The sequence below is a fragment of the Musa acuminata genome, chromosome BXJ1-5 (genome assembly GCF_036884655.1).
Source record: "Musa acuminata AAA Group cultivar baxijiao chromosome BXJ1-5, Cavendish_Baxijiao_AAA, whole genome shotgun sequence".
Classification (NCBI taxonomy): domain Eukaryota; kingdom Viridiplantae; phylum Streptophyta; class Magnoliopsida; order Zingiberales; family Musaceae; genus Musa; species Musa acuminata.
The window spans coordinates 8,894,111-8,921,051 of NC_088331.1; the positions used below are offsets into that span (position 1 = coordinate 8,894,111).

A 26,941-nucleotide genomic window follows, 5' to 3' on the forward strand; every position below is an offset into this window, starting at 1 on the left:
CAAGGCACATGTCTTGTATGAATGACAAAGATGTTGTAATTAAAGACTTTTCTTGTTTATAAGAAATAGATATATCGAGTCATTCTAAGAACGAGGCAATTTTCTAATAAGCTAGCACGTTAAAGTATAAATAATGCACGCGTAGATGCATATGCATCTCTCTTCTCTCTCTCTCTCTCTATTTACATATGTAACTCTTCTAACGAACAATTAATTTGGGCTAATTATATATTATCTCATATAGTTATTTATCTTCGATATTTCCATCTCCAACTAATTTATAACTAAGTTAGACTTATTATATATTATCATGTAGTTAGTTACCTTTAGTATTTCGATCTCTGTATTTTAAATACTTATATTAACATCCCTATAATTATAAAATTTATTTATTTAGTTATTGATTTTATCAATAAAAATATAAATAATAAATAAAAATAATAATTTTAATGTTTCAGCAAACGATGACATCGTTGAGTCGCGAGGAACTATTGTGGATGAGAAGAGTGACGATGAGAAGTAAAAGCCGTTATACATCTGCGTCGATGCTAACGTAGTTATAGATCAACATCGCTCGATATCTACAACGATGGCTCTTTCGCGACTTAGTAATTGTGTTGATGTTGATGCAAATGCAAAGTGACACCGCTCAACATTTGCATTGGTGGCCCTTTTATCGCTCAATAATTACGTTGACGTTGATGCAAATGTCGAGCGATCCTTTCATTGCATGCAACTATAATGACATCGACACAAATGCAGAACAACCCTCAACTCTCGTTGTCACTCTCTTTATCCACGATAATCACTCGTGGTCATCGACGATGTCATCATCCACCACCATCGACGTTATCCGTCAAAAAATTAACATTATTTTTTTACCATTTGTTTTCGTGTTTCGATTGATAAAACTGACGACAAATGAACCTAAATGTTTTACTTTCGTAACTATAGGAAGATGAATGTAACTTTTTAAAATTTAGACTTGATGTAGGAGTAAAATCTAAATATATAATGCTAAGTATGAATGAAGAACGAATATTATATAAATAATTTTAATTAATCATACATGATGCTATTATATGTAAATGAGAAAAAGGAAATATAGGAATATGATGATAAATGATTTGATTGAGATGATAAGTAATTCTAAAAATTTAAAATTGCCAAACTAATATACTGTGAAAGAACATAGAGAAACACACACTGAATCATCTCACCATCTCAGACCACAAGCTGAGATCCAACCCCAAGGCAATGGAGTACCCCACACACAAGCCAGATGCACCAAGTGTGGATCACAAACTTGAGTGCCATGTGGGGATAACATGTTGGGAGAGAGCTCACATGGCCATCTTCTTTCCTTCATTGTTTAGCCAAGTGCCATGGATCCAAATCCATGCTTTCTCCCCCACTAGACCATGCACTTTTGGTGCAGCATTTGAGGGGCACACTTGCTCTCTGCACACACACAAAAAATTAGCAGGATGTCAACCTACAAATGGCTTCAGAGAATAGAATAGACCATAGCATATCCAAATCCCAATGTCTCACAGCTATCACCCTTGCTGTAGTGGTTGACACAATGTAACATGCACCTAGAGGCCATGGCTCCATCTACTTCAAATCATGCCAACCATGAACCTGTAGGTGACCATGCAACAGTAACTCAGATCTGAATTCAGCAGGTGGTGAAGAAGATGTATTCATGCTCTGACAACAAGGAACCAAATTCTGTACACGCCATTGCCAAAGTGAAGAAGGATAGAGGACAAAGGTTATAGCCACAGATTGATTGAAACTACACTATGTGCCAAAGAATATTAGCTGAACGGCTCCTTGCTTCTGCTGGCGGCTGCTGGATTCATCCTCTGTCAAGCAGCAATGCAGGTTTGTGGAAGGAGGGGGGGGAGGAGGTGACTGCAGGTACAGTTCCCTCTGGAGAATTGAGCAGTAGGAGCTGAAGATGGCAGGAGTTACGTTCAACTCGAAGCCGATGCTGAACAAGAAGTCGATTTCTAGGTGGTTCATTTCCATCAAGCTAATCCCTCCGACCTTTGCAAAGTATGCATTGTTGTAGCATCTGCACACATATGCAGAGAAACAATCATTTGCAGCGAGCATGATAGAGAAGCCAAAGCAAGTGAAGGATGAACTGTTAGGTGCATGTCAATTGCCAACAAGAACTAAAAAAGAAGCTTCAACATAAGGATCAATGCAAGAACTTCTGGTTGGCTTGCAATGTAAGGTGTGATGTTTCACTTGAATTCCATTTCATGAAAATGCCAATGGCCTTCATTTAGGTGGTCCTGATGAAAACTTCCTTTCTTCATGTAATATTCTGTGATGGCAACTGCTATTTGGCAGCTGCTACTGTAGAAGTTGGCAGATCCAAGCCATACCATCAGAGCTATCAAATCTAACAACAGACATGATCTTGACTGAAGACTGACCAAAGAAAGCAAAATTAGATCTACATAAGAATCAACCTGTCAGAAGTGAGGTGATCTATTACAAGAGGAGGAACTTGTGATGCTAGTCAATGGAATTAGAATCATGCAAGAATTCGGCAAGACATAGCAGCTTTGGAAGAATCTAATAGCTTCTGCAAGAAAGAGGAGGAGAAACTTCATCATCTCCCCAAATCACAGAGCAAGAACGCCTGCGAACAACACTAATTGGATCGCTTCAAGCATCAGTGAATCCATTCACCAAGCTCTTCATGCGAAACTAAGGACAGGAATCGGCTCAACGTAGAAGTACCACTTACATGTCGTCCATGAATTTGACGGCGGTGAGGACGCTGGTGATGAGGAAGCGGTGGACGTTGAGCGAGTCGAACGACGCGGCCGGGTGGCGCCGCGCGAAGCGGTCGAGGTAGATGTAGGCGACGACGTAGCACGCGGGGCTGCAGCCGGCGTACCGGAAGATGCGCTCCAGGTAGCCGCGCACCGATATGGCCGGCCTGGCCAGCCCGCGGAAGGCCGACGCGAGGTGGCGCGGCGACACGGGGCGGCCGGCTGCGTCGTTGCGCTCCGCCACCCGCGCGAGGATGGCGGACAGCACGGAGACCACTCCGGGGACTGCATGGGCCTCCTCCACCAGCTCCGCCATTGGAGCCTCTCTTGGGACAGACAAGTCCATGTCCTTATATATATATATATATATATATATATATATATATATATATGGAGAGAGAGAGAGAGAGAGAGATGAGATCGTTTTGACTCACCGAGCGATCCAAATCCATGTGAAGGTGTTTGGTTTGGCAGATAGATTCTTGGAAGACAGAACATGACAGGGTTACTACGAGGAATTACTACAAGATTTGCTGTAATCTAACTATTGAGTTCAACTAAATTCTGTGACAGGCTCAACTTCACCACTGAATCAGTACAAGGAGAGAGACAGGTGGTTTACATTTGGAATCATTTCTTTCCTTTCACCAACCAACAAAAGATTGAAAAGGAGCCCCAGATCATATCATATCATATCTTAAGCCCTTGTCTTCAGTAGGGAGCAGAGTCTGTGATCTCAGGGTTGGGCTGCATGAGAAAGGCAAATGATGGAAGAGTTGAAGGGCAAGACAGTACAGCACAAGTCTGGTAGGATGTAACTCTTACTTGTTGATTTGAATTGCTTAACCAAAGCCAACAGCAGCAGACTTGCTTCGGAATGGATCATGAACTCATGCTTGCAAGATAGATTATGATGACAAGGTGGCAAAGAAGCATGGCACAGTACATAAAGCTTGCAAGGATGAGTTGTCCTTGTCCTTTGCTGTCGAAGTGGGTAGATGAGCTCATAAAACCCCCAAGATTAGAAGAAGAGATGGCACAAACATGAATCCCACCATGTGGTGAATGTCTCTGTTTTCTTTCTTTCCTTCTCCCTTGTGATGAATGTCCTTTTTTATGATTCATAAATCTGTTTCTGCAAATTGAATGGCCTCATTTAAAGGTTGAAATCTCCTCCAATATGTTTGATGATTGAATTAATGACATAGGTTTGAGGTCTATTCTTTTCGAAGAGAGCTGAGATGTTGAAGGTCTCTCCTGTAATGAGGGCTCAAGATTGGCCAACAGTGAATCAGACACCTTTATATCTGCCTCAAAGATTCTTCAACCTTCACCTGCATCCTACTTAATCTTGATTGTTCATAAGGTCGAACAGTTCTCTCTCTAAGTTCAAATTCAAAGTTCCACTTGCTTGATGCCATGTTGTCACACCCAATACCACCAAAATCACAGCCATGCAACAAGTTGCTTTTGCCAATCGAAACAGTTTTGTCTTTATGAGGAGTCCATCGTGGTACATCAGCCAAATGAAATCCTAATCCTTCCAATATACCAATTAACTCTAATACCAGTGTCAGATGAGAAATCTGCCTTCACTCCAGTGTGTTCATCTTATGAGCTGCTACTGTCATCGGACAATGAGTCGAGTCAAACCTTGCAGAGTCTTCCAAAGATTCAAAGACAACAGCTGGAGTTTGATATCTTGGTGAATCGATTTGAAATTTGGACACAAGCATTGCCATGCGACTCAAATCTTCTGGACTTGTCACTCTTCACGGTGAATTTTGTCAGGCTGCATCCATCATCAAATTACTTCATGACCTCAGGTGAACAGTGGACACAACCAAAACAAGCAGCCTCTTCCTCTTGGCTTTTACTCGTACTGTTTGGAACAGAGCAGGTCCTAATGCCATTCTGGTGCCCAATAATACATGGCTAGCAATCCATTTTCTGCACTCTACATGGCATGTCAGTTCATAAGATCGTATGAAATGAGACATTTGAACCACTCCGGGACAAGAAAGCAGCCAGCATCTTTAGCTCGTGCCACGGTGAAGGTGTGGACCAGGGAATGCCAGCAGCAGTGCAGGAATTCCCATCAATGTTGTGGACACACAAGCGGCTGATTTCCTTCTCTGGATAGGTTGAGGTGGTCATCGGTGTATCCATGTCTTGCGAAGTAAGTCCATCTCAAGCTGGCATTCTCTTGGATGCTTCACGTTCTTGTCCTGAATGTGGAGTTGTGGGTTTGGTCAGACCAATGCAAAATCCAGTCCACCTGCAGCTGTTAGCCTGGAAGGCATTGTTGAGAAACCAGAGTGAGTGGCTTGTGGTTTTCTTTCTTAGGTGAGGTTTTGTACCGATGAAGGTATTGTTAGGTGAGCTAAGCAACTCACGATTAAGGTGTTCTTTTATGCCGATGCAAACTAAGGCTGAAACTTTGCACATCAATTGCTTGAAGCAGGTCATAGTGGATTTCTGTCTGCACTGAACTGCAAGAAGTGCAATGATAAGATCATCTGCTAAAGCATGTATCTTTCTTGCCTGCTGATGAGAACACTTGAGACATCATAGGTCAAATATCGTCAGATTTCATTGATTCCTACAAAACAAAACAGAGGGCAAGTTTTGGTACAACAGTAAGATTAGATTGTTTTTCGAGAGAGTTCAAAAATTCAAAAACAGTTATGAACATATAGGTATACATTTTGAAGTATATTTCATCTATCAAACAAAAATATTTTTTTTCTTTTCAGAAATCTAAAACACCAAGGTGGACAGAAAGAAACAAAAAAAAAGAAAGAGAGAGAGAGAGAGAGAGAGAGAGAGAGAGAAAAGGTATTGAATTAGATGCCACAAGTGACAAAATACAAAATGGGGCTTGTCTCAGACAAGGTCCTGAACACACAACATGGCTTGTCTCAGATACCCAACAAGCTCCAGATGACTCTAATTATCAGCAGGATATCTTATAGACAACACAGAGGCAAAAAAAGGAGGACCAGAATCACATCCATAAGAAAAAGTGTAGGAGCTCTCAATCAACCTTGGCACCTACAGACTTGTTCAAGTCTGTAATATCTTTTTATGTTCAAGTCATAAAAGGAGCACAAAGCATAACATGGTCCTAGTGACATCAACATGGCCTCTGTAGGCACTCGAGCGGCTCTGCCATGATGTTGGATCCAAACACACGTTGTCCGTCATAAGTGTAGGACAAGTGAGAGAGACAGGTCCATGGAACATTCAGATTTCAGACAAGAGCAAGGAACATCATGTGAGCCAGCACCTATTGCCCTTTTGCGTGGTCATCTTTCCCAACCAAGAATACCATGGCATCATCATGTGCCACTCAACAAGATGTCCTTAATAACCACAAGCGCAACACATCATGAACTCCAAGATGTTATTACATCCAGGATGATGATCTCATCTTGGATGATGTTGAGGTCTCAAATCACTTGAAAGAGAATTTGTATGTTGAGGTCCAATAATACAAAAAAATTAAGAAAACCATTTCTTGAATTTAATTTAATGTAAGAATGTAATGTACACTCTCCAACATTTAGGATGACCCCATGTGTCATAATAAACACCAAAAACATGGTCAGTAGCCAGAAGAGTAATCTATCAACATAGAACTTATATGTACAGATTAGAGGGATCAATCTATACAACAAAGATTATCACCTAAGGATTGTGATTTTATAACCTATTGGAACTCACAACCTCTGCAACTATAGACTTGGATGGAAAGATTTCTTTAGCTCCTCCAAGCATGGAAGATCATTCTTGGAGATGCACACAATGCCATCCTGCTCATTCACCTTTTCTATCAGAAGCTTTAGCAATGGAACTCTGGATAGGGTTTCACAAGATCCAACCATAATCAGCTTTTTCTGCACCGGCAAAAGCATGAGACATCATTAATCTTGTTGCTAGAATGCTAGATAAGCAAAAGAAATACAACTGAGCATTCATATTCTTTGCTTGTGCATGTCAACATATATATTTCTACCAGCATGAATCTATACTATACAACAAAATATTATGATTCTCTACTTTGGTCTGGATTTATCACCATCAAGATTTTTGAGCCAAGAAAATCTTGACATGAAAAAAATAAATAGAACTTGAATATCTAGCGAGCAAAAAAAATATCGATTTCACTGGTCATAACAATACCAACACTGAAGATTGATGAAGTTAGCTGATTTTGGGCTACCTTTGCACGTGTGATAGCAACATTGATTCGGTGCCAATCTCCAAGCAAAGAAGAATTGCAGGATCTAAAGTTTTTTGAAGACCGTACAAATGATACCATTATGCAATCCTTGTCCCTTCCCTGCAGCTCAATACAATGCTGGTATAAGTTCTTGAAAAAAGCCAGACATACTTCAGCAAAAACAATCATATAAGACCTCTAAATTAACAAGAAAACTAATTGTCCATCTTCTTAGTAAAACATTAGTTAATTTCCTTACAGACTGATGGTGACATCTAGTGTTACCTGATATTTGTCAATCGTCTGAACCTCTACAGAAGCACCAATGACTTGTCGTATGATATTGGCCTGTGAGTTGTATGGGGTAATGATCCCAATGCCATCTCCAGCAATGCCTCTCCTGATTAATTCTTTGGTGATCTATTGGAGAAAATGAAATAGTGAATGAATTCCAAATGGAAATTCATGTAGATGCAAAAATACATATATTACTTGAATGTCATGTTCCTCCACTTTACGCAATAAATATCAAGAATGAGAATAGATAAAACATGCATGGCAGCAGCAACGTTGCTAAGTTACAGGTTTCATTTTTAATTGTCTGAAAGGGAGAGAGCTATGGTGGATATTCATACCTCTGAAATGATATATGCTTCTGAATAGCTGGCCAGAGCTTTATGATCTTGTTCCTCAGTAGCAGCCAAATTATCTGAAGGAGCAGATATAAAATCAATTTTTTAATGACAAATATATGACATATCAAAAGTTTCATAAAAATATTATCACTGACCTGTACTTACAAAGATGACTGGTCTGTTTGGATTCAGAATCTGACAAAAATGAAAAACCAACTTTGAGAATTGCATCTCCTAGGCTAGAATCACTAGCATGCTTATAAAATTCCACCATTGAATGTTATACAGACTCAGCACTAGTAGTTTGGATGTGGAAAAAAAGGACAACAGGTCTACATGCCACTTAAGACATAAGTTACCAGGGCTGTTTGTTTGCCTAAGCCCTATAGAGTAAAACCCTTTGAATTTGCTTATAAGACACATGAATAGTCTCCAGAATGCATCTTGTCGACTCTTTGAATTTGCAGCATCAACAGTTCCTCATTTTACAAGAAAACTATCAATCAACATTTTAGCGCAATGCATCTTACCTCTTGTTGCCACAATATGGTAGATTTAGAACAAGAAAACTCGAGCTTCGCATCTGCTATTTCAGAGGAACCACAGCGTAATCTGTTCCCATATATCAATGCATTTGACAATTCCATAATACCAGCACACATGCGGTACTGAAAGCAAAAAAATAAAAGAAAGCTCATATACTATTGTGGAATGTAATGAAAAGCAAAGCAACCATGTCTGTACAGTGTCTATAACAGGCAGGACCTGGCATTGCAAGGCTGATATTGCTTGAGGATGTGCTTCTGATAGCCTACAAAACAAGCTAATGCACATTCCATTTTCCCGTGCCTCTGTGCTCTACATGACAAAAAAGTTAACTTGTTCATTCAACCTATAGCAAAAAAGTTGGTGTGACACTGCTAAGGTTGATACATACCTGAACAAGAGGTGGAAGCTGATAATGATCCCCAACAAGAACAAATTTTGAGGCAAGCATCAATGGTCCCAGTGAAACCTGAATACAAGAATTGTTATAAGAAATAACATAATTCATGGAGAAAGGAGCAGGGTTACTTAAGGCACCATTCAAACAATCATATTCCCATTGCCCAAATAAGTAGTAGCACATATTGTGGGATTTTCCAAGGATGTATTACTTGATCAATCACTTCAACAACAACCCTATGCATTTATAAATAAATGTACATTCAGCTTGATTCCTTGATGATTCAGCTCTCACTTTCCTCGGGGGAAGAAAAAGTCCCATTCCAAGCAACATAATTAGAAGTTCCCAACCAATATGACCCCCTCCCTTTCCTTTCTTTTGCTTACTCTTTTCCACTCCGTTTTCCTTTCAGCATACTATGGCCTACCAATCCACACCTTCATACAATAGCAGTATACAATCCTTAAAAGCGCATACTGATTAAATTTATAACCAACTCTTGATATAGTGGCTAACATTATATAACCAAACATGATGGAAGAGTGAAAAATACACACAGGCAATGTGGTTTGACCAGCCTCATCCATTATGCAGATATCGAACTTCTTATTCACAAGAAGTGGATGATTGATTCCCAAGCAAGTAACCCCAACAACCCGAACATGTTCCATCTTTGCTTTAATCTCATCCACAGTGTGTATGTCCTCTGTTGCCATAGGACAAAAGCTTACATAAGAATACAGATAAGAACAATGTTGAGGACCTAATAGCAAAAGAATGAACAGGTAAAAAAGTTCCCACCTGTAAAACAATGCTCAAGAACATCAGTGTGCACTGCTTCGCGTCTTCCGACACGTACAAAATCTATACCCTGCATAAGTGAAACACTTCAACAAACTGAATATCATTTGGATTTACAAGTCGCAACATCAATTTAGATGAAAACTATTAGGTGCTTCTTCTTACAGAGGATTGAGTATGAATACAACTTCCATTGATCCAGAAAAAAAACATTTATAAGTGCACATAGAAATTTGGACTCTGGATATAGAAGGTCAGGATGGATACCTTACAAATTTTAATTCAAAAATGTTAAATTCTTGCTCTACTTCGAAGATAAAGAACTTAGTTCATACAACTTGACTGACTAAAAATGTCTTTTTCTAACAAAATTTATGATGTCATATAAAATTGCACAAGATGCTTGATGGTGAACGTGCAAGCCAACTTATAGAACTTCGAGGACAAAGGTGCACTTGGTAAAACTTCAAATGAAGTCTGCGCTTATGACCAAACATCATGATACAACTTTTGGCTCCCATCTTACAACTATTGTCTCAGGAATAGAACGTATAGAGTTGTTTAAATTTTAACATCTCACCCCAGCTCATGATTATAAAGGAATTTTTTTAAAAATTGTTTTGTACAGTAATGCAATGCTTTTCAGCACCAAAATTGTAGTAATCAATGCACAAAAAAAGGAACAATCTACCTTGCATGTACATGGCAGTAAAAAATAATCATAGGGCAACTGTCATTTTATGGCCTTTGCAAGTTCTCTCTCTCTCTCTCTCTCTCTCTCTCTCTCTCTCTCTCTCTCTCTATATATATATATATATATATATATATATATCCCTTTATCAAGACAATAAATGAACAGAACTTATACATAACACATTATGTAGGATAACGTGGCTGAGAGATCACCTGAGATTTCAATTTGATAAGCAAAGTATCAATTGCGGAATTAGTATATGACGTAAGTAAAATGGAAGCTCCTCTTATTAGTAACGCTTTCACAGCATGCACCATTGTGGATGTCTTTCCCGTTCCGGGCATTCCTAAAATAAGAGTGTAATCCTTTGTAGCTAGAATCTGAAGAGCACAATGTAACAAGCTAGTACAGGTACCAAGATATCATAGTTTTCAGATATAAGGTAGCAAAATTGGGCATTGGTCATGGCTAATAGATCAAAATTTTGTAGGTACCTTTTGAATGGATCTCCGCTGGTCATCATTCAAATTCTTTTCTGAACGTATATATGACACTGCAGGATCTTGACTTAATATTCCTTCACTATCAAACCTAGGTGTCTGTAGAGATTGAAATAAGTAGAAGAAATATTATCGTGTCCAACAAAACAATGCAGGGCTGGACGAACCTGGCAATAGAATTTTGATTACCTCAAGGTCAACAACCATCTTCCTCAGGTGTCCACATTGTGAGCTTTGAGCAAACAATTGTATCAGATTGAACCTGAACATGGACAAAAGAAATAGAGTCTTTGAATTTAGATAATTCTTTTATTAGAAAGGTGATTATCATATGGACTACCTCATGATTGCAAAAGAGGAAGCAAATTCATCTTTGTCAATTCTCCAAACTTCTTGAATAAGACGCTCCATTTCTAATGAACGATCAATTCCTGGAAGCCTTAGACGCCGAGAAAAAGACACCTGCCAGCATGCACATCCACATAAAGTTGGTTACTGAAGAGCATTGTCCATACGGAAAAAAGATTTACCACTTGTTACCAAGTATATTATGAGGAGGTTTACAAAATAACAAAATTCAGATATCCCAGGAAAAGAAAAGGTTTTTTTTTACCGATACACGAGACTGACTAATATCATTTATAACTCCACTTGCAACTGCAATACGCCCAGCCTCCGTGCTAAGCACCTAAAACTCATATACAAGAAATGTAAAGAAATCTAGTAAGTTGACCAGATATGTGGAGTTGTATTTTAGGATACACGTGCTGAACAATTAAAGGATCATATAAGCAAACAGATGTGAGCTCAATGTTTAATTTAATCTTCAGTTCAAGAAAACAAAAAAAAAATAATTGCAGTGACAATTTAACAAAGTCAAGCATTTGAGACATGGTTCAGAAGGAAGCTTTGACAATTGTCAACTGTGTAACATCTTGGCAACACTATGTTGACGAGGATCCATGCCATATCAATAGTAAGCCGAAAACACCTTTTCTAAGCAACATGGCTTGTTGACATTTTCAAGTTTAAAACATATAATAATGTAAAAACAATCAGGGGCCAGTAGATACAGAAGTGTTTGGCAGGGCCATGTTACAAGTCAAGTCATAATAAGGGTCAAGACATAAGATTAGTTTTGTTTTGTCAGCAAGCCACATATCCACCTTCATGTAGGAAAACTTTGTCATGTAATTGTTGATTTTACAGTTAGCCTAGTATGTATACAGGACTTCTTAACTATCAGCAATTACTAAACCAAAATAATTTATGGATATACATGAAAAGTGAAATAGAAAAACAAAATACATTAGCCGTACCACATAATCACCGCATCTAAATGTGCAATCAAGGTTGTTCATTCTGGATTCAGAGGAAAAATTTTGCTCCTGACCAATCTGTCCATGTCGCACAAAATGATATATGTGTCTGCCATTATGAACAGATTCATGGCCTGGAAAATCACTTTTTAAATTGAGAAGGGTGTACGAAACACTTCCAGTACTGTTGTCTCCTCTTCGAGTATGTGGGCGTAGAATTGCTTTCTTATTGGCCTGAAATTTTAGACACTTTCAGAGCTCAGTCCATCATGCAATAATGCAGTAACCTTTGTGTTTGAGGAAAAGATAAAATGGTTCAACCTGTGATGCTTGAGCCTCCAAGTCAACCAAACGAACCCAATGCTTGAGAAACTTACAATGAGCAATGGTTAAGTGACCCACAAGGCTGTTGAACAAATCACCAAGTCCACTGCTATCAGAATTGCCTCCATAAGCCTATTCCATCAACAAAAAATCATCATGATGGCATCCTAAATAGTATAATAAGTGCCTGGATATAAAGATAACCAGATACTAAATAGACCAACATTCTGGAAGTTATCGTCCTTAGCAATTTCGTACAACAATGGAGAATATAGATTGGTTTCAAATTGAATCAAGGAAACAAACTTAACAAAAAGTCAATCATGATAACAGACATGGATGACATGAATAAAGCAAGAAAATCTAACTATGCAATGTATAGTTACAAGTTACAGCATGCGAATATCAAAAACAAATAGCCTATTCAGCATTAAAGAACCATGTGACCTGGCCCAGTTTCACAACATATCTAAAAATACTTGGTAAATTGCCTATGTTTTAGATTCACATAGGTAAATGTATAAACTACACCATCTAAAAGAAAATTGCAGCCTAAGATAGTAAGATTAAAGATACTCTTTCTTTTGATTATGCCTTAAGTGATTATTATTATATAAATTATCAAAATATGTAAACAAAAGAAACTAGTGTAAACTACATTCACGTGAAACTGATCGACAAGAATCAATCAATCAAGTCTGAAGTTTCATCAGCAAGTGAACCTCTTCCTGATAATATTACTTCTATATGTTGTAGATGTACTGGTCACTGATAGCACACACAACAGGAAATAAACAAAGCACATAAATAGTAATAAATATATCAAATGAGTGTGAAATGTAAGAAAAATTGCATATGAGCAGGTGGCACAAATAAATGATCTAGGTGATCAGAGTTTGAGTGTCATGCTCTAGGATTGCCGGTTTTAGTAGGCGGCTCAAATATAGTGTGCTAATTCACATATTCTATGCCTTTAAAAAAGATACAAAATGTCTAAGACTCACCAAATATGTGTAAAGTAATAAATCATAAATAATTAACAAAATCTAGAAAACATGTTAATATAAACGTATTTTTTGTTTTTTAGGACCTATTCCAACATAATCTAAAACATATAGTAATTCTAAGGCACTATATACTATATAGTACTAACATTAAGTTAGATAAAAATATACTGTCAGAGTGTGGATGGCACAGTGACAAGGTTGACAGAGGTACGTCTTTGTACATTGACTCCCCAAACACTGGGTTCACCCTTTAAGGAATATCATATCAATTATCATATGGGAATCAGAAGATGAGGTTGAACATAAACAGTGAATGAAAAAACAAACAAGAGAGCACATAATATAGAAGAAGAATACATTTTAATTTAGTAGTCACTGAAGGAAGTGGAGGCTAATATGCAGGGAAAAGAGATAAAAGAAGTAGTAGACACATAAAACAAAGATTATTAATGCTACACGGAACATGGAAGTTTAGTCTAGACATAATAAAAGTCAAGATCAAGGAATATTTTACTACATTTTGATATGAGATTCCTTTGAGAAGAAGGATCTTTATGGTTTATGGGTAGTGATCAATATTATAATTGCTTCAGAAAATAAAGGTTGAAAGTATAGCACCTCTGCAGAGCAAGAATATTAAAAATCTACTTGATTTACCTTATGATAGACCATGCAGATGTTGAGGTGGCGACAAGCTTTGCACATTGTTAAGTTCTGCAAAATCATTACATTGAAACCTAAATGAAAATCCTCTAAACCAGTCGATCAGTACACAAGTTTCTCTTAGCCATGCCTGTAGCATTGGTGGTAGGTACTGTGTTCTTAATGCCTTCAAGATCTCAGTTGCAAGCTCATTTCGGCGCATAATTAGCCCAATTAAGTCAGAACGTTGAACTTTAACACCCTGTAAGAAGAAACTTAAGATAGCACTTGAGACATTTGGAAACTATAAAGACATAGTTCCTTGTTACCTGTGTCTGATCCATCTGAAGGTAATACAAAAGACCAGAGTTGATATCATTTTTCATATATCTGAAAGAGGAGAGTTCCCACTTGAAATGTCAATCCTGTCTAGCCCAGCAAAGAAAACGTCATATGGAAAAAGAAATAGCAGTCAAAATATATCAAGTTGAAATTACCTGTCAGACATCAGAAGAGTGTACAATATAACCTGAGCACAATGTTCCATAGCAATCTGCACAGTCAAGAGTAAGGTTTTAAATAATGGTCTAATATAATACCTATTTCAATAAGCTATAGGACCAATATGGTACCATTATACAGGTCAATATGCCAACATGTACTGTCTGGAATCACTGAATACAATAATAAAAAATGAAAAAAGGTATATGTAATGATTTTAAGCTATATGTTTTGATATCAATACTTGGTCAGATCAGCAAATAGCAGTTGATAGATACTGATCCAACCGGTATTTAAAATCCCAATCAAGAGAAAATTAAATAACTTCTGAGATGTGACCATACCTGACCATTATTTCCTTTTCCGGTCTTGAATTCTAAAGGCATTATTGTCTCATGTGACCCATTACTGCTTGAAGTAATCTTTACACGGACAGAAGCATCAATCATTCCTTTCAGGCCATATCTTGGGGCCCATGCCATCTCTTCAATATCAATAACCTGAATTTTCCAGTGCACATCATAGATATTGACTGGGAATCATATAGATTTTTACAATGCACTACATCCTAAAGTTGATTAACATGCCTACACCCCAACCTAAAGGTGCTCCCTGGGGGTGGATAATGACATACCTCAACCCATAGCCCTAAACCCTCAACCCTATCATATGTGACCTTCATCTAGGGCTAAAAACTTAACATTCTTCTAAACGCATATGCAGTTTTTATTTTGCAATATTAGTTCAAAAGAAAATGATAGTTATCTATAAGATTGTACTTAAACCTGTTGTTATTACCCATAAAAATAAAGCCAACAAAAAGTTATTGAAGGTTAACAACACTATTCTAAAATAGAGTAAACCATTTTGTGAAAATTTATGACTTATTGCATCCAATACTTGTAATCAAATTTCGAGCCATGTGAATGAAAACCACATATAGGAAACCATCATGTCAAAGTCACAAGGATATGCCCACACCTAAAATTTATGCCTCACCTCGCTTATGCTGACATCCTTCATACCATCAGAATGTCCAAAATCAACAGACATGCTTTTACCTTCCTGACAAAATGCTAAGAAAATATTAGCAAATGTCAAAAAATTAACAATTATGTTATGCAAGCATACTTTTGTTTGGATCAGAAAAGCATAAGAGAAACTGTAAACAGATACTTATATCCAATGTAATTTTGGAAATTGTCATGACTAACCTTATAACATAACTTCACTTTGGCATGTTTATGTAGTAAACAATGAACATTATCATTTTCTGGCTCATTTTCAATTTGCACTGCCCAGGCCAAAGACTTCAATTTTCTAATTTAGGCTGATATATTATTTTGTGCAAGTTTTAGTCAAATCTACATAATTTAATTTATTTCACATGCATGCTAATTAACCTCAAAGACTAATAAATATATTATAGTTAAAATGAACACAAGGAGAAAAAAAACTAAAACAATCCAATAAAGGACCCTAAGAACAAAAGCAAGAGAGAAAAGGACACTGACAGCTCAGAACACATGTGCAGTTTTCTACACAATGGATCAAAATAAATTACTTGTAAAATTAGAAAAATTGCAACTAGGCTAATCACCGGGCACCTTTCAAGTCCCAACCTAATCAATCCATCACCTTTGTTAAGTCATAGGTCCTAGTCCAACTGCTATAGAAGAGACTTTTTACGAGGCAAAACAGATGACCTAGTACTAATAGTCACTCCATGAGAACATCAATCAAAAAGGTTCTTATATGACAAACCAACAAAAGCGCCATGCCAGAAAAAAGAATGATGCAAAATCATGTAGGTCAAGATCATAAGTTGTGTAAAGAAAAGGCTTCCATTCCCTCAGTACCTCTTTCACCTTAAAGCATGTCAGCCAATTTAATATCCTTGGAATTGCCTCGATAAGCTTTAAAAAAATATCTTTCTCATTGGCTGCATAGAAAAACATTGTGCATGCACTGTTACCACAGGCGAAGACCTAAATAATGCACAAATCTGGATACTATAACATGCAATTTTTTTTATGCAGTTCAACAAGGATTCCTACCTCCACATGCATATATATTCTCGATATTTTTCTGAAGAACCATTCCTGCATACTCTTCCAAGAACTGCCTTGAAGGAAACTCCTTCAGAAGTCCAGCCTACAGTAGAAGAAAACTATTAATGGCACTTAGACTCATAACCTACTGATACCAAAACTAAAGGAAAGCAATGTGGCCTAAGGAACAGAAGTCGATTCCTTGAATCATGAACCTGAAATATTTGATGGAGCAAGGTGCCAAGTAATGCAGCAGAAAAATGCTCAGAACTCTTCAGTCTCTCATCAAGTACTGCTCGCCGGGAACAAGTAAAACTAGAGGCAACCTGAACAAAATATGAAGACATTAAATGAAGCAGGATGAAAAAAATGCAACAAATACTATGAATGTTAAGAAATCCAATATTTTTATAAAAACAGCAGCATATGAAAAATGCTAAAACTGTATCAAAATCTATAGTCAATGTAATGGAATAGCATAAACCACAAAACAAAATAATTACCCGAGTTCCAGATAAGAGTATGTCTGGATAAACGATGATGAGATTTTCAGCATGATCAACAATGCATCTTCCCATCTCATCAAAATCTCCAACTACACTTATAGTATCTCCAGGTCCAATCAGGCTATAAAACCTAAAATAAAAGAAAAAAACAGCACAGCTCCAGCTGACACTTTGGTAGGGTAATTGTGAATAAAGGAAAGACACAAAAGCTGCAATTAGGAATCACAAAACTTAAACATCCTAATGAAGAAAACAATAGTAAACTTCAAGTTCATGCAGAACTGTGGCACATCAACAGGTAAGAATACAAGTGAAATGGTTAATCTTCATCCCAATTTACCAGTGAATTAAGAAAATACTGATTATATAAAATATGGGTCTGTTTTCATGAAATGCCTTTGCAGCACTGTACATCACATTTCAAACTCTTCAATACAGGGGCCATGTTGGCCGGCAAAAACAATAATGCAGATATATCATGGCATATCATGGACCACACAAGTCAGAATATATAGATACAGTAGGCTCGTGTTAAGTCTCTGGAACTACTAACATCACCCCTAAACTCCTTCAAATATTGATGCAAATTGAGACAGGAAAGAATTCCTCATGCAGACTGATCATCCTTTGTGTGAACTACCCATAATTACGAACCAATTGGAAGAAACACCTAGATGACCTTAAGATATCTGAGCTAAAGGAAAACTGACCACTCATCACAGAGATGCAAGATCCGCTCTTGGCCGCTTTGTTCATTAAGCAATCGAAGAACCTGCAATCAAGAAACAAAGGTTTCACTTGCATGTGGCCTGAAAATTCCATGAATGTTGAATAAACTTGCTTTTACAAAATTAAGTGCACCTTTAGAGGAGTTTGGACGCACAAGGAATCAGCGCTCTTATGCTTTTCTGATACCTTTAATTGTAAGAGACAAGGGAGTAAATACAACTAAATGGTTACCAGCCTTTTAGTATGAAAAGTGCCGAAAGAAAGAAAGAAGAATACTTCTAGTACAAGAAAGGTATCATAAGGCGAAGAGTTAGAATCTATTTCAGATGGATTGGCCTCAAAGCTTCTCTTTGAAGGGTCAGATTCGAGTTGAATCTTGACAGCTGTAGCATTCTGACCCTCAAAACGCCTGGGATCGCCAGGGACTGGTTCGTCAGTAATTGCATCTTCGACTTGATCTAAAAGATCAAGCAATGCCTAAAAGTGAAGATGGGTATGAGTCATTAGCTATTACAGTTTGCACTCCTTTGATATCAAAAGGAAAAGGAACTGTGAAGATTCTATGATCAATACTTCAATTCAAACCTTTCGGTAAACCTGTGAACCCAACTGCTCGGTTTCTTCATTGCAACCAACACCACCAATCAACTGCTGCTCATGAATATAATCAAACAAATACATAAATGGATAATCATTTCCCATTAAAATTGAACAAAGAAGGTCAGTCCAAAGTCCAGGTGATTCAGATGATTACCTCCTTGGAGCCATAAGGCATGGATGGCGGAGTCCGAAATGAGCTCTTGAAATCCACTACAGTAGCGTTCTTTGGATCATCATTGCTCTCGTGGCTACCATAGTCCTCTGACTCTTCAAACAAGACCTCCCTCGAAAAACTCAAGGACTTAACAGATGCCACTGTGGCAGAAGAAGAAAGCCACTTCTCAAGTTTGCTGTTAGAACAAGAAGGATCCTACATCCAGAACACGTTCTATGAGTTAAAACACAGAAAAGAGACGTTAACAAAACATATGCATGTAGACCCTCGCGGTAGCACCTGTTTAAGAGAGCAAGGACGCAAAGTGGACTCTTGTGGCCTCGGTGCCTCACGAGATATCCTCATCATCCTGGGCAACTGCTTCGAGGAGATCGACTGCAGCCGTTCGTTGACAGGCGAGATCTTCCAAGTAACCGCGTCTCCCCCATCATCTTGGCTCTGGCATATCAACTAACCAAGAAAACAACGGACGAAGGAGCACGAAATCAACAAAAGCGGCGATCTTGAATCGGTTTCAAAGAAGACTCTCAAGAAGCTCACCGTTCCAGGGGAGAATCTAACGCGCTTGTTGGTGACCGATTTGGAGACCTCCGGCGAGATCTGCCACGACGAACTCTGCCCGCCTTCGGAGGGGGCATCCGGCCGCGGCGGCTTATCGGCGGCCTCGGCCCCTGGCTGAGGAAGGTTAAGGTTCCGATCGGGGATGGGGTCTGGGGGGTTCGAGGAGGAGGAGGTAGCGGCGGCCTGGGACTGCGAGTGGCGCTCGAAGAAGTGTTGGATCCCGAACTTCGACGGCTGCGAGGGCTGCTGGCTTTGATTGGTTCTTCTGGAGGAGGAGGAGGACGCCGCCGATGATGAGGAGGAGGCAGAAGCTCTCTTCTTCGGCGCCATGCGAGGGGGGTGCGGAAAGACGGTTGGGGTCTATGGGGAGAGAAGGCGGCGGGGAAACGAGGATGAAGTTTAAGGGCGGGCGCGGAAGGAGAGGGGGGAGGGGCGGTGGGGAGGGTTTTCCCGCCCAAACAGCGTCTCATTCGCCCATTCGGGGTGGGATCGAAAATATTTGGGCTGACCACCATATTGGGCCGCATGAGAGAATATTTCGGGCCTCGATCCGTGATGTGTCGATACGTGAAGAGCAAGTATCGGTCAGATTCACTAATGCGCTTACAGTTAAACAACATTCCGATATTGTTTATTACTATAGTTGATTACTTAGCCAAACAAGCAATCAAACCATTCAATTCTTAGGAACAGTGACACTAATCATCAATTTTGGGTCACCCTCCACATCGGAGGCCATCATCACCACCACCAGGCTACTGTGACCACAGGATACGATCTGGTACGACACGTGTACGGGGGTGTTTCCCGGAGTGAAGGCCACTTCCTCCATGCCGAGCTGGCCCCACCAAACCACGTCCAACACCTGGTTCGGCGAAGCCAAGCCCGTGGCACCGTGCGACTCCACCTTCAGGTCGCCGGTGTGGTCGCTGATCATGAGCGAGAACTTCGGCACTGCCTCCGCCCCGAGCCTCCGCGTAGCCTCCCGAAGACAAGCCGCCGCGAGCTCGCCGTAGGATCGTGCGTCGGGCGGCGGGTCGGCCTTGAACAGCATGGTGGTGGAGTTGGCGGAGGAAGATGTAAACGGGACCGACTTGACACGGCGCGGCCGGTCGGGTCTTCGGAAGCAGCTCAGGTGGAACATGGGGGGCTTGGTGAGCCGCCCCTGGGCTAGCAGTTCCGTGTGGGTTTGAGACCATGACCTGAGGAAGCGTGACAGGAACAAGGGGTCGGCCAAGAGCAGGCTGCAGCTTATCCCGATGGCGTACCCGTTTCCTTGGAACTGAGTCACCTGCAACCACGAGATGGTGTTGTCAACGATCACCAACGTAAACCTCAAGCAGTCAGATAGGAGAAGAGACCTGGATGTAGAACAGTGCAGAGAAGTTGGGGTCGTCTTCGTTGATGTCTTCCCAGTAAGCCAACTGCGCCTCCTTCCCGTCCCTGTCCTCGGAGGCCAAGAACTCCGACATGGTCGTCTCGGCGGTGGCCTGCACCAGTCGGACGCCGGAGTCGTTGAACTTGACCTCCCAAGACCCGCCGCCGTTTCGAAGGCGACCGGAGAGGACCGGGTGGCGGGGCAGCGCGGCGCTAAGCGACTCCTTGATCCAAGCCGCCACCGCCAGCGGCGACTCCACCTCCTCCTCCCTGGCTTTGCCGTAATACAGCACCACCTGGAACCGGCGCTGCAGCACCTCGAGGCCGAGCGGCGTGGCCGTGACGATGCGCCGGGCTTGCCCCGGGGAAGCTACCTTCCCCGGCGTCGCCGTTTGGATCGCGTCGACGTGCAGAATCATCTTCGGAGAGATGGACTGGAAGCAGCACACAAGCTCAGGCTTAATAGCCGAAGAAGTGATCAAACGCTGACTCGAACAAAAGTAGTTGGATTCAGCATAGTTATACGATGTGACACGTAAAGATTTGTGAGGCAGACACGAATGAGAAGCGATTAAATGAATGTAATTTAGCATCAATTGGTTGACAAATGACAGCTCTAAGACGCATCATATCTTAGACGTGTTGATCGGACAGAATATTCCCGATATGTAATATAAAGATGGGAGGTTTTTCTAAAAAAATTAATATATTGAATACTGGGGAGATTTTTCTAAAAAATATTTACATCTTGAATTCATTTTATTTTTTCAAACAATAATTTAATTTTTTTAAAAAAATATTTAAATTATCTTTCTTTTTTTTTACTTATTATAATATTTTGATCTATTATAATATTTTTGGCCTAATTAAATATTTTAAACTTCATAACAAAAATATTATAAAAACTATTTGAAAATACTATAAATAATCTAAATATACTCAAAACATTAACCAAATTAACTATAAATCTAAGAATATAATAGTATAATAATCTATAAGCAGTGACAACCAAAAAGGTATGATATGATATCACTTATAATTTTTAATACATTTATAATATTTTTAATGTATCAATAAAATACTATAAATGTTTTTTAAAAACCATAAATAAACCAAATGAAACAATTAAAAAAGTTTAAAAAAAATGGCAAGAAAACTTTTGAGGCGTTTTTTAGGTATTTTTTTAAATCATGGATATTATTTGGGAAAAAAAAAGAAAAGAGGCACTTTTGAAAAATACTCAAAATATAAATATTTTTCATATATATATATATATTTGATAAAATCGAGTACTAAATAAGAACGCGGAGTGAATTGTAGCAACAAAGAAAGAACCAACAGGACCACCATAATTAATGAATTGTATCTGCCCGCTACATAAGTGTTGACTGCAGAATTAATGATATTTATCTATCAACCACTACAATTAGTGATGACTGTAGAATATTGACGTGTCATTATTTATGGTCAGAAGTAGCTTTGTGTCTCCAATTCCACCTTCTAAAAGTCCGTCAAATGGTTTTGATGGATCCCAAAAGATTTGAGTTATCACCATCAAATAATGAGTAAAAGATCAAAAAATACATATCACTCCTGGTGAGCACTGTAACGCACATTGAAACCAGAAGCTCAATCATTTCACCAAACATGTTGCAACAAGATGACACAGGTAAGTCCTCCGTAGGGGCACGATGCTCGCCGCAGGCAACTTGTTGATGAGCAGCAGAAAGCGGGCATTCCAAAAGCTATAGGCTCATCCACTTGGCCACAACTTTGTTAGCATGACCCTGAGATACTATCAGACCTTTGACTTAGCTCTACAAACAAGCTTTTCTTGTGCATAGTACAGCAATCACACACCACACGAATCATCATCATGCAATATTCCCACGCGTTCATGTTCTCTATACATACTATGATGTGGTAAGATAACAGAGATAATGATATAATACTCTTGGCTATATCAACAGTTAATAGTAGCAGCTGGGACTAATAATAATTAGGCATTCAGCTGTTCGGTTTCAACTGGAAGAATTACTACATATAACAATAAAGATAAACCATAAACACTGCACATGAATTGTCTTACTCAGAATAAGCAGCTGTTCATACTGCACATGGACCGTCTCATTCAGAAGATTGGATGCAGATGGGAAGAGGAAGAGGAAGCGGACAATGACGATTGAAGCCAAATCAGGACAATTATTTAGATGTGTCTTTTAACGCAACCATGGACCTAAGTATACCAGGACTTATCCTGTCAGCAAGAGCTCCTCTTTCTGAAATCAAGAAGGATTTCTCCTTCACATAGCTCTGCAGTTTCTTCGAGTCATAGTCCAGTCGTTCTTGATCTACACAAGCAGCAAAACAAGATTGTATTAATTAGGATGTGTCATTGGAAGTTGACTAACAGATTATACTTATCTGTCTCGTAGCATTGACTAAGAGGTACAACTGTAAGTGTACCTTACAATTCAGCTGAAGTGAAGCAAGCTCACACAGTCAGGCATATTTTAAGAACTACGTAGACCATGAAATGGGTAATCTTTCTAATGACAGTTAAAGCATCAAGAGAAGTCCACTTCACACTAAGTAATCAGTTTGTGTTTTTCACAGAAGTTCCTAATAATCACCAAAAGAACATCCACCGCATAGCTGACACATAATTGGCCACAACTTTGTTAGCATGACTTCATCTAAGCTATTAAATCATGTGATGTATTGATAAAGAAAATAAAAACAATAATTTCATATACATTTTTGTTTACCATGCTTCCCAAGTTTATGTCCCCATTCCCCCAGTTGAAGAGATGACCAGCGTCACAGTGACATTTAAACTTCCACAGCATAATGAAGCAGCATTGTGAAACAAGAAATTGCAGGTTAAGCCATAACCTTGAAATTCTTGTCGACAACCCTTGACCCATCATATACATAATATTATTAATTAATTATTATCTCCTGTTCTACCCTTGCAACATGAGCCACCACTCTTTCCACATTCAGAAAATATTTCTAGATGAAGATTGTTGAGACTATCTCAAAAGGTATATTTTAACTTAAGCTCTTGATTGGCAACTTGCTTCACCTTGGGATGCATCGATCGTCTTGTAGTTCATTTTTTGAGAAGTCCAAATATTTGAGAAGTTATTTAACCTCATGAATTCATTATATAACTTTTATGACTTGTATATGCCCCTTCATTATTTGAGTAATAAATCTATTCAATACAATCACTTGTATATATGCCCCTTCATTACTTGAGTAATACATCTATTCAATACACTCACTTTTACTTGGGGTGTGAACTTCTATAATTGGCATATAGAGCTCCACACCAATCTTAATTTTTAGGTGAGAAAAGTCATCAATGTACCCATGACTACATTTCCTTGCAATTGCTAAGAATCTTTTATATGTTTGAAATCCATGATTACATTATCAAACTGATACTTGTGCTTCTTTAAACAGATCATACTAATTACTACAAATAATTTGGCATCACCATCAGGGGTAAACTTTGAAGCTATTGGTAGAATGACACCCAACCACCCAAAGTTTCAATAACTTATTTTATTAGTTTTAAGTGACTGAGTATTATACTAGTGATTAAATTGGGTTTGTTGATAAGATCAATTGTATTAATGCCTCATAATAAAAATAAATAAATATGGAAAATCAATGTGGTTGGTCATCAACAGGAAATGCCAATTTGTGAGAGTAATTGAATGAGACTATAAATGTATTTCATCTCATTTAGTGCATCCTTAAACATTTTTTTAAAGAAAATTGCAACCAAGCCAAGCTCAACTCAACTATTGGGAAATGTTTATGACTTACTCAAGTTACATTGTATTCTAGTTGAGTGGCATAAACACAATTTGCATTCTCCTTTGTATTTGATGTTCAATCCCATGAAAGAAGTTTGGTCTTCACTCAAAAAGTTTGTGTCACTTGCGACAAATTTTAGAGGTTTGGTCTTCACTCGAAGAGTTTGTGTGGAAACTAGAACATGAGCCCTTAATTGTAGGAAAAATTGAACAATAAACATAGCAATTTTTTGCATTCTTTTCCTCTTTTGACTTTATCATATTTTTTCTGACTTATAGCTTAATATTGTGCACATAATTTTATTTTTAATAGATCAATAGATTGTTTATCTCCTGCAATGTTCTCGTATTTTGCATAAGATATTTCACTGCACATATCCTTTCCCCCCAGCTGGTGCCTCTCTCTCTCTCTCTCTCTCTCTCTCTATCTATCTATCATATGTTTCCAGGTGATCTAACAGACTCTTTAGAGGCTTAAGGATCACAGTAATATGAGCAAAGTACTTGTTAAGTTGATCCCACTGAGGTTCTCACCTACCCTTGACAAAGAAAAAGTCACACTTGCCTTTATAGAAAGTTCATTTTTCAAGATTAAAGAGTTGAAATTCTCATTATTGTTACGTATCTTATTAAAGGTGCACCAACATTCAGCTTTCACATCTAATTTTCCTGTTAGTACAATTATTTTGACTGATAATGAATGACCTTAGCTTATCACCTACACAAAAGTCATCAGCTGCAACTTTAGTGGGAATGGGCCCCATAATTTTCACTAACTTGATCTAAATATTCGATGAAGATTCTCAGAATGAACTTAAGATCCTTACCATGTCTTCAGAAGAACTCTAGGTACGTTTAAACTTCAACGATATATTTTTCATCTAGTGAGGTAGCCTGCTAAATATCTAATTCATTATGACTCATAAAATCATGAAGTGAACACTCTTTGTAGTTGCTTGTAGTAGGGAATACCTGTTTCTAAAGTAGTGTGAACCGCATGAAATGGCATGCGAGCAAAAATATCAGATCCTGGAAACATCATCCATGTATGCTCCTTTGAGTCATGATCTCCACATGTTGGACATATCTCCTTCACCAATTCTTTTGTGCCCTCTACTTCTCGCATGACAGCCTCAAAGGGTGATGGAAGACTACTCTTTGTTGTTCGAGCTCTCCTGCGAAGAGCTGTCAGAGCTTCCCTATTACCATTCCTAAGCCTATCATTTTCCACAAGCTGTCAAAATAGAAAACTATTAAATTATATGTATTTTGACATATTCGATCAATCAATATGAAAGGAATAGAAAATTTCTTCACCTGATGTCTTGCTAAAAGAAGATGCTCAGCCTCCATTTCAACCTCAATCAAAGCTTGCTGGAATTCCTTCATGCTAGGGTCCATTGGAGTTCTCTAAATTGTCTTTTGAAGTTACCTAAAATGTTCTGGTCAACTAAAAATCACTTTTTTCTTTGTGTTCTCTCTATAGTTTATAGAGATATGAAAGATGTTTTATAATATCATGCAGTAATTGCTGTGCAAGCAACCAGTGTTATCAAAGGCGCTAGGCGCTAAGAGGCACCAACAGTGCAATGCTAGGTGCTCGCCTGAGCAAAGGCGAGCATCAATATAAACATTATAAAAATATAATTAACGAGAAATACAATTAAGAACATTAGACAATATATAAGCTTCATACAAAGAAATCAAATTACATTTATTTAACCATCAACAAGGCATCAATTGACTACATTGTTCACATCTAACAACAGGAATAACAAAGCAAAAGAATATTAACATCAAGAATCCAAGAATAATTAACAAAAGTTAACTATAATTAACAATAAGTAACATTTCTATTAAAGTTAGGAGGAAGTCGAATGAGGGATGTCGCGGAGAGAAAGAAGTCAGGGGCAGAACGAGAGGTGGTCCGTTGGGGAGGCTCGACAGGGGTTGACGGCTCTGTCGGGAAGATGCAGAGAGCGGCGCCCGACGGAGGGAAGTCGCCAAGGAGGCCCCGCAGGGGGCGGTGGAGGAGAAAGGGGGAGAGTGACAACAAGAGGGAACGAGAGCGAGGAAGGGGGGAGAAGCATGGACGAGGAGGAGGGCTGTTGGGAAGGTTCGACTGGGAGCGGCAAAGGAGGAGAAAGAGGGAAGGGGGGAGAAGCACAAAAGAGGAGGGAGGGGGAGGGGGGTTGTCGGTGAGACTCGAGAGCCGGGCGGGAGAAGATGGGAACAGCGACGGAGGAGGAGAAAGAGGGAGACCGACAGTGAGAGGGAGGCATAGGGAGGAAGGCGCACCACCGGGGTGGAGAGAGACGCACCGCCAACCGTCTTTGCACGCGGAGGAGGATCGCCGGTTGACGCACGGAGTAGGGTGTTAGGGGTCGGAGAAATTCGACCATGCGAGAAGACAATCGCGCGAGGGGGATGATGGGACAACTATTACTTAATGAATTGGTTCAACTGAACCAATTCATCAACTATAAGTAGGCTTGACCGAACTAATTCTCTTGATCGAGTCTCCATTTAAGCTCAATCTGGGTTCAATTTGATTTCGATTGGGAGTGGGCTGGGCTAGCGGGCGCCTAAGCTGGGCCAGGCGAGCGCCGCCACTTCAAGCACCATGTTGTGGTGGTGGTGGTGAGAGGCAATGCTGCTCTCGTCATTTCCATCGTCGAGTACAAACTATGTGCATAAACTTCAAGTTACATATTTAGTTT

General features: G+C 39.1%; 4 protein-coding genes across 6 annotated transcripts; all 4 read right to left on the minus strand.

The window, feature by feature from the left end:
* Positions 1–1,672: 1,672 nt before the first annotated feature.
* LOC135674962 (cyclin-P4-1-like) lies at positions 1,673–3,144 on the minus strand. Its single transcript, XM_065185225.1, has 2 exons — positions 2,771–3,144; positions 1,673–2,083 (listed from the first exon to the last, which is right to left on the minus strand). The coding sequence occupies exons 1-2, from the start codon at positions 3,142–3,144 to the stop codon at positions 1,807–1,809; spliced, it is 651 nt and encodes a 216-aa protein (XP_065041297.1). The 3' UTR covers positions 1,673–1,806.
* Positions 3,145–6,303: 3,159 nt separating this feature from the next.
* On the minus strand, positions 6,304–19,441 carry LOC135673638 (DNA replication ATP-dependent helicase/nuclease JHS1-like). 2 transcript variants are annotated; one of them, XM_065182751.1, is made up of 34 exons: positions 18,994–19,441; positions 18,733–18,903; positions 18,433–18,648; positions 18,264–18,326; positions 17,955–18,155; positions 17,811–17,864; positions 17,660–17,721; positions 16,947–17,079; positions 16,659–16,769; positions 16,450–16,546; positions 16,252–16,334; positions 15,392–15,457; positions 14,737–14,892; positions 14,389–14,444; positions 14,221–14,281; positions 14,043–14,153; positions 13,907–13,963; positions 12,240–12,374; positions 11,919–12,152; positions 11,213–11,287; positions 10,940–11,061; positions 10,789–10,861; positions 10,594–10,698; positions 10,312–10,479; positions 9,406–9,475; positions 9,162–9,310; positions 8,596–8,673; positions 8,424–8,516; positions 8,189–8,326; positions 7,814–7,853; positions 7,659–7,732; positions 7,309–7,443; positions 7,024–7,143; positions 6,304–6,697 (listed from the first exon to the last, which is right to left on the minus strand). In XM_065182751.1, the coding sequence occupies exons 1-34, from the start codon at positions 19,342–19,344 to the stop codon at positions 6,536–6,538; spliced, it is 4,020 nt and encodes a 1,339-aa protein (XP_065038823.1). In that variant the 5' UTR covers positions 19,345–19,441; the 3' UTR covers positions 6,304–6,535. The 2 variants fall into 2 exon arrangements, with proteins under 2 accessions (XP_065038823.1, XP_065038822.1); XM_065182750.1 differs by having other exon boundaries at positions 18,264–18,329.
* A 182-nt stretch (positions 19,442–19,623) lies between these two features.
* LOC135673639 (uncharacterized) lies at positions 19,624–20,846 on the minus strand. The gene is made up of 2 exons (XM_065182752.1): positions 20,376–20,846; positions 19,624–20,305 (listed from the first exon to the last, which is right to left on the minus strand). The coding sequence occupies exons 1-2, from the start codon at positions 20,808–20,810 to the stop codon at positions 19,691–19,693; spliced, it is 1,050 nt and encodes a 349-aa protein (XP_065038824.1). The 5' UTR covers positions 20,811–20,846; the 3' UTR covers positions 19,624–19,690.
* Positions 20,847–22,315: 1,469 nt separating this feature from the next.
* LOC135673640 (uncharacterized) lies at positions 22,316–26,689 on the minus strand. 2 transcript variants are annotated; one of them, XM_065182754.1, is made up of 4 exons: positions 26,543–26,689; positions 25,539–25,653; positions 25,194–25,455; positions 22,316–22,742 (listed from the first exon to the last, which is right to left on the minus strand). In XM_065182754.1, exons 2-4 carry the CDS (start codon positions 25,620–25,622, stop codon positions 22,594–22,596), a joined length of 495 nt encoding a protein of 164 aa, XP_065038826.1. In that variant the 5' UTR covers positions 25,623–25,653; positions 26,543–26,689; the 3' UTR covers positions 22,316–22,593. The 2 variants fall into 2 exon arrangements, with proteins under 2 accessions (XP_065038826.1, XP_065038825.1); XM_065182753.1 differs by having other exon boundaries at positions 26,520–26,674.
* Between the last annotated feature and the right edge of the window lie 252 nt (positions 26,690–26,941).